The following is a 12,269-nucleotide window of genomic DNA, read 5'->3' on the forward strand; positions in this document are numbered from 1 at the left end:
TCTTTAAAAACAAAAAAACAAAACCCCAACCTCCATCCCTCCTAATTTTGATCCCAAATTAACTGACAGTGTCTCTCTAGTTTTCCCAGACAGGAATGTGCCACAGTGTAACTAATGCTCATATACAGTATATTTCCCCAAATTGAAAATTAAACAGTTTCATATGCTGTAGATAAAAAGCGAAGATGGTCATTGTCTAGAATTGAACACCTACAATTTTGAAACCAATCTGCAGCAATTTAAGGAATATTAAGAGAGAGAAATATTATTTCTATTGAAACAAATGATTTATCTGCAAAATTCCTTGTATGGGGATGAGCCACATGGAGGTCTCAAAGCAGTGGATTTAAGAAAGACTAAGATGTAAGACAGAGGACAAAATATAGAGAGGAGAAATGGGAAAAATGCATTTCCAGTATGGGATTTTAGTAAATATTTGTAAATAGGAGGGAATAAGATAGTTAAAAGGAGGTGTGAGAGAGGGCTCTCCACCTTACAAAAAGAAACCTCATGTAAATGCACAAACAGAGGCAAAGCCTGAGGTTTTTACTCAGTTTTACTTTATACACACTCAGCCAGTTTTCTAAGTCAATTGTACAGATAACTATACAGTTACTTGTCTGGGGGTGACTATGCCAAAGGCCGTGTTAAGCCTTTAAGCATGGCTGGCGTGAGCCAGATGTTCCCAGGAACCTGAGCACATGTCTGCACTGGGAGCTTATGCAGTTAATAACAATCCTCTGCAGTCTTTCAAAGCAACCTGCTTCCTCAGTTTGTTTGTTTGCTTAATAAAGCCAACCTGAGCATGCTTAAGGGTCCTTTGTGGATAATGATGTCCTCAGCAGGCTTTATGACAACATCACTGAGTCACAGAGGATAAAACAGCATCTGCAATAAAAGCAGCACTGGCCAGGAGATACAACCATTCCTCTCTGGGCTTTGAAACTACACAGGCTGCAGTGTTTGGGTTACAAACAAAGTAAGGGTGGGTGTATGAGGTAAGGAGCAGGATGGAGTTCCTTGGAACCACTCAGACAGCCAGCTACTGTGGCCCCAAAAAGAGCTACTTATTCCCTGAGCCAGTCTCCACCAGCACTACTCAGGACAGTTACCAGTCTTACTACCTGCCAGGTTACCGCTACCTCAACTCATGGAGACCCAGCCTGTTTTACAGAGTATCAGCAGTCCCCACCAACTCAGGTGAGCAGGGGAATATGCGAATCTGTGCCCCTTTACGGCCACCCACTATACTGCCCTCAGTGCGGTCTGCTTTATATGCTCGCTATTCCCCCCGTGACTGGTACCAGGCAAACACAGTTCAATACAAAGGATCGGAGTCCTGCCGGCACTGGGCTGGCCGGCTGAATGCTGATTCTTTGCGACTGATGCAAGACAAAAACCAGCTGACCCAGCAGACACAGGACAACACTGGAAGGAGCCTAGGACAGAGACTCTCTGATATCGATTTTTGGAGGTCGGAGCTGACCTATGAGCTAGAGCGTCTGCTGACGGAGACTCGTGCCCTGGAAACAGCCAAGAGGCGGCTGGAGTGTGCTGCTGATGAGGCCCAAAGGCCACTGAAGGTGGGTCAGAGGTAGCCACTGTTCTCTAAACCGCTTTGGGGAACAGGCAAAGCAAATGGATGGAGTTCTAGCTTAATACTGAATATATTAGTATGTCTAAGCCTAGCTCTTATTTTTACCAAAACACAGCCCTAGAGATTGCATTTTGAAGATCTAAGGTGCAAGTTAATTCCAACAGAAAAATTGCACTAACGTGTATTTAAGTTTTGCTGTTTAGGAATGGATGTCAGCAAACACTAAAAACATCAGAAGTCTAGAGTTAGAGTTTATAAAAACTTGTAGAATATTATCTGTGAAAGTTATTTCTATCAAAGAAACTTGTATGCAAGTACAAATATAAAAATCAAAATTCAGGATCATGTCCTGCAGCTTGCCCTTAGAAAGAAAACACCAACAGAGATAAGCATAAATCATAGACATGCATCCGTTATATACAATGAAACCACCCCAAAGTATCAAGTACAATTCTATTCCATCTTTATTAGAAGGCCACCTCTTACCAATCTGTTCAACGGTCCCTTGACAAATAAATTGAAGTTCTTTTGTATAGTGCAATACTGAATTTGATGCAAATTTTCCTCTGGTTTGCTTGCAGGTAGCCTTGGAATGCTTATATAACCGTGAGAAGCGGATGGGGATTGACCTAGTACATGATGACGTGGAAAAGAACCTCATACAGGTATGATGAGACTTGTTATTTGATAAATTAATCTGTAGAAAATAGCTAAAAATCAAAGCAGACTCTCTCTGGAATTCAGTTGCAAGACTGAAGAGGAGGGGGAAAACACATTAAGTTAAGGAACCCCTAGTAATTTTGAGAAATTAATCATGAACATGATTGTTATCTTTTGGCCACGATGGGTAAGGTGTCAGAAAGCTTTAGATACTACATCACATAAATTCTGTTCTAGTGTCTCGCCATATAATTGAATACCCAGGCCAATCTATCCTGTGGGAAGTTAGTCGACAGGGAGAGACGGCGATAAACACTACGGGGGAGGGCGCTTATGTGCGTTTATGTGAATGCAGCAGGGGTCATGGAAGAGGGGAAGCTAGGGTGGAGGGATGAAAGCATACCCCTTCTTCCTCACCCCAATAGCCAGGAAAGAAAGCTTCATTCTGGTGGTTCCTCCAATCACTGCTCTGGAGCTATCTTTGGGCTTCATCTGCGTAGCCACCTGTAAGGTAGTGTACTTACCACCCATCTTGTCCTCTTGTGTCACGGTGCGATGTTGCAAACAGCCCTTGTCTCCAGCACCTTCTGCAGGCCATCTGCCTCTCACCAGGTGCTCCATAGCTTGGCCCTCCAGCCAAGTCACAAAGTTCTGCTATCTTCCAGGGTTCCAATTTGAAAATTCACAAAACATCCCAATACAAAAGAGCCTTCAGTCCCCTCTTGGACTATTCCTCAGCCCACCCTTCAGGGTCAGGCTTCAGTCCCAACCTGGACTCAACATTCTTTCTACTCGGCTTGCATGCCTCTTCCTCAGGAGTGGCAGGGGAGCCCAGGCTCATTCTCTACTCTGGGTTCCAACTCAGGGACCCTATATTAAGCAGCTAGGTCTGCTGCTTCATACATGCTACTGTTTTCCTGGGCCACTTCTTACCTCCAACTTCCCTTGTGCTGCTTCCCCGCAGCTTGTGCTTAACTCAGCCTCCCTTTGGTTCTCAGGCCTCTAGCTTCTCCCTAGGTCCTTACAGCTTTTCTTTTCTCTGCTGAACTAACCCCTTTCCTGCCCTTTAGGGGATGACTCACACTCTGTGGATTTCTCTCTACAAAAGATTGCTTTCTCCCTTGTAGTTACCCACCTGACTGTAAGGCCCAGGAATCTAATGATCCTATCCTAGTTCTGGCCCCCCTCCTGGCCCTCCAATCAATCAAGTCACAGGTTTTCTACTTGGCACTTAGTCCCATCAGGCCCCCTTACACTCCTTGATTGGCTAACTGACTCATCTGGAACAAAAACTAGCTGCTCCCGAGGGTATGTCTACATAAACCATAGAGTAGATGATTGCAGCATGTGTAGACCTATGTGAGCTAGCTTCAGTCTAGGTAAGCTTATGCATTGATAGCAGTGAAGCCACAGCAACATGGGCTTCAGTATGGTGTACAAACCTTCTTGGGGTGCTGGTAATTACTCAAGTGGCTTGGCCCTGCTGAAGCCCATACTGCTATGGCTTCATTGTATCAGTACATGAGATAGCTAGATTAAAGCTAGCCGGGGTAGGTCTACCGAAGCTGCAATTACGCTTCCTGATTTCAGCGCAGACATACCTTTAGTGGATAGTGGGCAGCGTCAGAGCTGGAGTTCGGGGTAAAAAAAAAAATCACCTTATTGGGAAGGGTTCCTAAGAAAGTACTGGAATTGCTTTTAGAGCATTTGGAGGCATGTTTCAATCTGAGGAAGAGTGAATTACCCGATTAATTACGTTTTTTGGAGCAGGGACAGTCTTTTTGTCCTGTTTGTACAGTACCTACCACAAGAGGGTCCTGGTCTATGACTAGGATTCCTAGGCACTTCAGTACTACTACTACTACTACTATTACAGTCATGTGCTCTTTTAAATTCAAACTGGCCCCATATATATTTTCCTGTTGGTAGCCTTTGGACCTAAAGAAACCAGTCTTAGGAATTTGCAGTGTGAATACAACTGTCATTTTGTTCAAAGTCTATGCCAGTGTGCGATCACTTTAAGACAGAAGAAGGTCTACTTAGGCTAGGGCTAGGTCTACACTACCCACCTGAATCGGCGGGTAGAAATCGACCTCTCGGGGATTGATTTATCGCGTCCCGTTGGGACGCGACAATCGATCCCCGAATCGACGCTCTTACTCTACCAGCGAAGGTGGGAGTAAGCGCCGTCGACGGGAAGCCGCAGAGGTCGATTTTGCCACCGTCCCTACAGCGGGGTAAGTCGGCTGCGATACGTCGAATTCAGCTACGCTATTCGCGTAGCTGAATTTGCGTATCTTAAATCGACCCCCCCCCGTAGTGAAGACGTAGCCTAGGTATACACTACAGCGGGGGGTCGACCTAAGATACGCAAATTCAGCTACGTGAATAGCGTAGCTGAAGTGGCGTATTTTAGGTCGACTTACCTGGCTGTGAGGACGGCGGCAAGTCGACCGCTGCCACGCCGCCGTCGACTCCGCTACCGCCTCTTGCCGCGGTGGATTTCCGGAGTCGACGGTAGAGCCATCAGGGATCGATTTTATCGCGTCTTCACTAGACGCGGTAAGTCGATCCCCGATAGACCGATTGCTACCCGCCGATCCGGCGGGTAGTGAAGATGTGCCCTAAGAGGTGCTCTTGATGTTTTAGCATCTGTGAACATGAACATGTGTGTTCTTAGAGACTCACATTGCCTCTAAGTTTCTAGGCTTGTCATGGCAGAGGTTTGGGGCAGAGTTAAAGTTGTTCAGATGACTGACTGTGCATTTTCTTATTTTCCTATCATTTTTTATTTTTTTTTAAACTGGGGACCTTGATTTTGAATTTCCAGCTTTGCAACATTTATGATTTTTACACCCTTAAGTCCAGGTTTAGACGATCAGATGTGTATGTAATCTGCAGAATAGTTAAGTTTATTTTATATACACTGGAGCAAATTAATGTAATCACAGTATTAACAGTTGGACATTTTTCATTATAGGAGGTTGACTTGTTCAAGTCTTGTCAAGAAAGAATGAGAAAACTTGCAGAAAGAATTGATCAACAGTTGGGGTAAGTGTTTGCTTTTAAACCCCATTTAAAAGAAAGGGGAACTGAATCCAGTTTCCTTGGGAAATGTAAATTATTCTAGAATAAATAATATCTGATTTGATAAGTCTGATTACATTCACTTCCTTCAACTACTCAATAATGATATGGACAAAAAGATACATGTTTCTATTCTCTCCCTGCTAGGTGCAAAACTGCCATTAGTATAACTGGAAGCAGTCACACATCAAAGGGAGATGATTATACATGATGGTTAGGCCACATGGGAAAGACATATATAAATAGATTTTATAATTACTGTTCTTGTCAATGGTACAGTTATATGAGTCAAGTTGAGGTGCATTTCTGACACTCATTATTGCAACACCTAAAATATTTTTGTATTTAATACTGATCAAATAAAAGCCAAGTTTATATTTTGGCGGCATGAATTCTACTCACTTCTATTGGCTGTGATTTCTAAGTTAACTTTTATACAGTTTTATGACCAAATAGGGAAGACACAGATTATAATGTTTCAACTGAAAAGTATTGACAGCAGATATATTGCTGAGTTTAAATGCCAAGGTACTAGCAAACCTCTTACTACTGAGAAAAATAGGGTCTTGATCTTTCCCACTGAAGTCAAAGGGCAGGGTGTCCCCTGCTGTGGAAGAATCAAAAGGAAGAGAAGTTATTACAAAGGTTCCATGTGGCTAAGAGAGCAAAAATGGAGCCACATATCCCCTCCTTGTGGGCAGGATGAGCAGTAACACTGGAGAGGCAGAGTGTGGCTTTCTACCCACCCAAAACTTGACTAGCTTTAGGTCAATCTGACTCCAAAATCTGCAGGGTTGGGAGATCTGAACACTGTACTACTTGTCTTTCCATTCTGCCTCCCACCCATAGCAACATAGCTGGCTCAGGTGTTCCCACTGCAAGTCTCCTACCTTTTCCTCTCCAAGACAGGAGGATAGAAACTTCAAAAGCTAGTTTGTCATGCCAGCTACAGGACTTTGCTACAGATACATAATGCATAAAACAGCAAATCTTTATCTCTATCCCTTCTGGCCATCCACCCATCACCAAAATGAGGATTATTTTTAAATGTGTTGAGCTGTCCAAATGGAAATACCAGAGGTTAAGTGGTGGGGCAGGGACAGTCCCTCATGGATCAGTAAGTGGTTAAAAGACAGTAAACAAAGTGTAGGAATAAATGGTCAGTTTAACAGTGGAGACAGGTAAATAGCAGGGTCCCTCAATGATCTGTACTTGACCCTTGCTGTTCAACATATTCATAAATGATCTGGAAAAAAAAATGGTGAATAGTGAGGTGGCAAAGTTTGCAGATGATACAAAATGACTCAAGGTGGATAAGTCCAAGCAGATGGCGAAGAGTTACAAAAGAATCTCAAAAAACTGGGTGACTGGGCAACAAAATGGCAGATGAAATTCAATGTTGATAAATGCAAAATAATGCACATTGGAAAACATCCTAACTATATATATACACAAAATGATGGGGTCGAAATTAGTTGTTACCACTCAAGAAAGAGATCTTGGTGTGATTGTGAATAGTTCTCTGAAAACATCCAATCAATGTGCAGCAGCAGACAAAAAAGCTAGCAGAATGTTAGGAACCATTAGGAAAGGGATAGATAATAAGACAGAAAATATCAGAATGCCACTGTATAAAGCCAGGGTAAACCCATACCTTGAATATTGTGTGCAGTTCTGGTCACATCATCTCAAAAAAAATATTGTGGCAGAGCACTGGCTTTGCCTTGGGGGCAGGTCCTGCGCTTCTAGGCGGTTAGAGTTTACGTCAGAGGTTTGCTGTGACCCTCAATGTAGCCTCTCTCCCCTCCTAGAGGCAAGGGTTACAGCTTACTGAGTCACCTTCATCATCGGCCAGTCAACAGGTTTGGTGTAAGAACCCTCTTTAGTCCCTGTTTTCCTTCTCAGGGAGCGTTTGTGTGTGTAGGGAGGGTTTGGGGGGAACCCGAGCTTCCAGCCCAGGGACCGTAATTGGCAGCAGAAACAGATAGTTTGCCTATACTACCGGAGCTACGGCCCTTCCCTGGGCTACTTCCCCAAACAGTCCCTCCTAGGTACCTGACCACACTTGTTCTCCAGGGTCTTTTACTGCACACTTTCTTTCTCCCAGTCTTCCCACAGCACACCTTCCTACTCCCAGCTCCTACCAGCTGGCCTCTGTCAAGGGGATTCCTTTTAAACTAGTCCCAGCCAGTTCTAAATGGTCTTCAGGTGATCGGATTAGCCTGCTTCCTTTGATTGCTTCTAATCAGTTCTTAATTGGTTACAGGTGTCTCATGGAGTCTGCCTGACTTAATTGTTTCTAGCACCTTCCTGACTGCTCTGTGGCAGTACCTGCCCTGGTCACTCAGGGAACAGAAAACTATTCATCCAGCATCCAGTGTGTTTTCCTTCTACCAGACTCCTGCACCCAACCAGTCTGGGTCTGTCATATATCCCTTCCCCCTGCTCAACACCAAGAGGTTGGGCAGCTTGGGACGCCATACAGTGCACACATGACAAACCATCGGCATTGCAATGGCGGCTCCCTGCTCTATGTTGCACGTGAAACTGGAAAAGTTGGAGACACAAGAACCACCTGGTTACCCTGGAGTTCTTCTCCTTGTTTCGCTGCATCTATTGAAGAGGGGCATGGTCAGTTACAAGGACAAATCTATGCCCAAGCAGGTAGTAACGTAACGCTTCCATGGCGATCCGCTCAAACGGAACTTTGATGATCGGCAGGGGTACCAGAGGGACTCTTAGATGTAGATGAGGGCTGTGCAATTGATATTTGGGACAGGAGGTGGACATTCTCATGTACCCCCAGCCAGAAGAACCTGCGCAAGATTTGCGCCTGGGTTTTCTCTGCCCTCACATGTCCTCCAAAAAGGTGACTGTGGGCAAGGTTTAATATTGCCCTCTGGTGTTTCCAGGGTACTAGGAGCTGGTGTACCTCTTGCTCCTGCAGGCACACAACCAGGTACAGGAGGTCCTTCTTGATTATGAAGTACGGCCTGGGCACTCGAGTTTTTCCCCGCTATGGGTACCCCATCTATCTCGGCCACCTCCTTCCTGGTGCTCTCATACCTTGAGTCCTCCACCTGGTCCCGTCTGAAAGTCGCCCTCCCGGGACTTATCAATTGGAACTCTGAGGGATCTTCTTCTACCCTCTCGGCCGGCTCTGTGGGAGCGGGGTGTGTGTGTGTCGGAACCAGTTTCTGAACCTTCCTGCGTCTCGGGGTCCTTCCTTTTAGTAGCCTGTGTCTGCCCGCCTACACAGGCAGCCCTTTGTCCTTATAGCAGGATTCAGGTACCCAACACCTAGGCAGCCCTTCTTTCCCTTTTGGTCTTCCGGCCTCCCCCGGGGGTGGGGAATAGTTCCTGGGATACTTCCATGAACACTGGGAGAGAACACTCTGCTGTTGAGGCCTCCCTCAGTTTGGGGAGCTCCACTTCCTCCCACCCCTCCAGTGGGAGCAAGTTTCCAAACCCGGGAAAATCTCTTCCGATGAGCATGGGACAGGGAGGTGTGGGACCACCCCTACTTTCACCTGAATGACATTTTCCTGAACTTCTAGCTTTACTGGTATGATGGGCTAGTAGCTAACAGGCCTATGGACACATGTTATCCCTGTACATTCAGCCTGTGTTAACAGGCTGCACTTTACTAGTTTACCTGAGATCAGGGTAATAGCACTCCTGGAATCTACGAGCGCCATGGTTTCTACCCCATCCACTTTTACTGGCCTTGTATATTTGTGTGGGGTGACTGCGACCCCCACAAGGTTGAGCAGGGAGCATGGGCCACTCCGGTCCCCAAAATTACACTGCATGGGCTCTTCGAGGTTAGGGCACTTGGCCGCTATGTGACCCAGCTACCCACACCCATAACACCTATAATTACTTCTCCTGGGTTAGGAGGTTTAGCCTTGAGGTTTCCCCCACCCAATCCATTCCCATCCTCCTGGATTCCCGTCTGGTCTTCGGCCTCCCTCTTCTTCCACGTAAGGATCCCCGGGTGTCTGGTCACCTGAACCCCTGGTGTTGGCGTTGGTCGCCTGCTTCGTATGGGGTCTTCCCTAGGTAGATGGGTCAATTCCCTGGCCGTCAATTGTCTCTCTACCAGCACGATTGTTTCATCATAGGTGGACGGGTTGTGCTGGCCTATGCACGCACGCAGGTCTGGCGGTCGTCTCTGCATAAATTGGTCTATGACCAACGTCTCCAAAATTTTCTCCGAGCTGCATGCCTAAGCCCATAGCCACTTCCGAGCAAGGTGCATCAGATCGAATACCTGAGACCTTGGGGGCTTGCTCTCCTGATACTTCCAATCATGGAAATTCTGGGTCCATACAGCTGCCGTCACCCCTGACTGTTCATCTTAGAAAAGAGATGAATAAGGGGGGATATGATAGAGGTCTATAAAATCATGAATGGTGTGGAGAAAGTGAATAAGGAAGTGTTATTTACCCCTTCACATAACACAACAACCCAGGGTCACCCAATGAAAATAATAGGCAGCAGATTTAAAACAAACATAAGGAAGTACTTCACACAATGCGCAGTCAACCTGTGGAACTCATTGCTAGGGGACATTGTGAAGGTCAAAGGTATAACTGGGTTCAAAGAAGTAAGTTCATGAAGGAAAGGTCCATCAGTGGCTATTAGCCAAGCTGGTCAGGGATGCAACCCTGTGTTCTTTCTGGGTGTCCCTAAGCCTCTGACTTCCAGGAGCTGAGACTCAATGACAGGGGATGGATCACTTGTTAATTGTCCTGTTCTGTTCATTCCCTCTGAAGCACCTGGCATTGGCCACTGTTGAAAGACAGGATACTGGGCTAGACTGACCATTGGTCTGATCCAGTATGGCCTTTCTTATGTTCTTATGGGGGAGAGAATATGCCATAGCTACCACTTCCCTAAACATGCTCTCTAACCCAATTGTCAGTGCAATAAGCTTATGTGTCCATGCCACCCAGCAGAGGCCAATGGACTGTAGGATCAGGTGGGCGGAAGTCAGGCTATACGGACTGAAATGAAAGGAACCAATTAATCTGTAAGCAATGCCAAAGTAAATGTGCTGATTAAAGATGGATTATATTTTAATGTAAGAACTTGCTCTTTGCAGTATCAACAGAGATGCACAGCACGCGCTAGAGAGAGATCTTTCTGACAAAAACTCAGCACATTTTATTGATGAGAAGTGTTATAATCTGAGGAACACATCGGACAGCATCAGCTTCTATCATGGAGTGGAAAAAATAGATGGAACGTAAGTATGAATAGTTATTGTACTCTCTATCCCTTATATGACACCACCACATATCTGTGGGGCAGATTCCTGTGCATGCCTTAATGTGCATCAGGGTCTCTCTGCTTCTTTAAGAAATGATAGAGGCCTGGTCTACACTAGGCTTTTATGTCGAATTTAGCGCCGTTACATCGAATTAACCCTGCACCCGTCCACACCACGAAGCTATTTCGTTCGACATAGAGCTCTCTTAAATTCGACTTCTGTACTCCTCCAAAACGAGAGGAGTAGCGCTAAATTCGAAATGGCCATATCGAATTAGGCTAGGTGTGGATGGAAATCGACGGTAATAGCTCCGGGAGCTATCCCACAGTGCACCACTCTGTTGACGCTCTGGACAGCAGTCCGAGCTCGGATGCTCTGATCAGCCACACAGGAAAAGCCCCGGGAAAATTTGAATTCCTTTTCCTGTCTGGGCAGTTTGAATCTCATTCCCTGTTTGGACAGCGTGGCGAGCTCAGCAGCACTGGCAACGATGCAGAGCTCTCCAGCAGAGATGGCCGTGCAATCTAATAGAAGGAGGGCCCCAGCATGGACTGATCGGGAAGTCTTGGATCTCATCGCTGTGTGGGGCGATGAGTCCGTGCTTTCAGAGCTGCGCTCCAAAAGACGGAATGCAAAGATCTACGAGAAGATCTCTAAAGCCATGGCAGAGAGAGGATACAGCCGGGATGCAACGCAGTGCCGCGTGAAAATCAAGGAGCTGAGACAAGGCTACCAAAAAACCAAAGAGGCAAACGGACGCTCCGGATCCCAGCCCCACACATCCCGTTTCTACGAGGCACTGCATTCCATCCTAGGTGCGGCCGCCACCACTACCCCACCACTGACCGTGGACTCTGAGGATGGGATATTGTCCGCGGCAGGTTCCTCGTCGGACATGTTAGCGGACGGGGAAGATGAAGAAGGAGATGAGGAGGACGAGGCAGTCGACAGCGCTGGCACCGCTGATTTCCCCGACAGCCAGGATCTCTTCATCACCCTTACCGAGATCATCACCCTACCAACCGTCCCCATCCCTTACCCCGGAGACAGAATCAGGGGAAGGATCAAGCAGTAAGTGCTTTAAATATCTAAACATTTATTTTTACAAGAACTGAAATATTTATAGTATTAACAATGGCTGTTTCTTAAAGTGCTTAAACATGTAAACTATTATCTGAAAAAAAACTGGAATATTTACAATAGTAACAAAGGGTTTTTCATGATTTGTCTGCCTTAGGCTCTTCACAATTTAGTCCCAAGTATTTAAAATTTTTTTTACAATGTCCGGTAAGTCATGATTATGCTGCCCAAGACGCTCCACTCTTTAGTCCCAGTGCACCTACGCGAAAATCCGGTCAATATGGCCGGGGATGGAGGCGAAATCCTCATAGGAGAACTCCTCGTAGGTCTCATGAAGGTACATTTCCAGCCTGTTCATCAGGTTCCTGGGTAGGGCGATCTTATTGGGCCCTCCGTGGTAGGACACGTTACCGCGCCACGACACCATCAGATACTCTGGTATCATTTCCCTGCAGAGCATAGCGGCAAACGGCCCTGGTTTCTGAAGGCTTTCTCGAAACATCCTTTCCCTCTGGGACTCCGAGATCCTCAGCAGGGTGATGTCGCTCATTACGCCCTGCTTTGAATTAG

The 12,269-nt window shown here is 46.1% G+C and overlaps 1 protein-coding gene across 1 annotated transcript in view; it reads left to right on the forward strand.

Moving 5' to 3' along the window:
• Positions 1–1,010: 1,010 nt before the first annotated feature.
• TEKT5 (tektin 5) overlaps positions 1,011–12,269 on the forward strand; it is a 58,312-nt gene continuing 47,053 nt past the window's right edge. Inside the window, exons 1-4 of the mRNA XM_065412166.1 lie at positions 1,011–1,583; positions 2,179–2,262; positions 5,238–5,308; positions 10,452–10,595. Of these exons, the coding sequence (XP_065268238.1) occupies positions 1,011–1,583; positions 2,179–2,262; positions 5,238–5,308; positions 10,452–10,595 (872 nt within the window). The remainder of the gene's footprint in view (positions 1,584–2,178; positions 2,263–5,237; positions 5,309–10,451; positions 10,596–12,269) is intronic.

Source organism: Emys orbicularis, chromosome 10, assembly GCF_028017835.1.
Source record: "Emys orbicularis isolate rEmyOrb1 chromosome 10, rEmyOrb1.hap1, whole genome shotgun sequence".
NCBI lineage: Eukaryota > Metazoa > Chordata > Testudines > Emydidae > Emys > Emys orbicularis.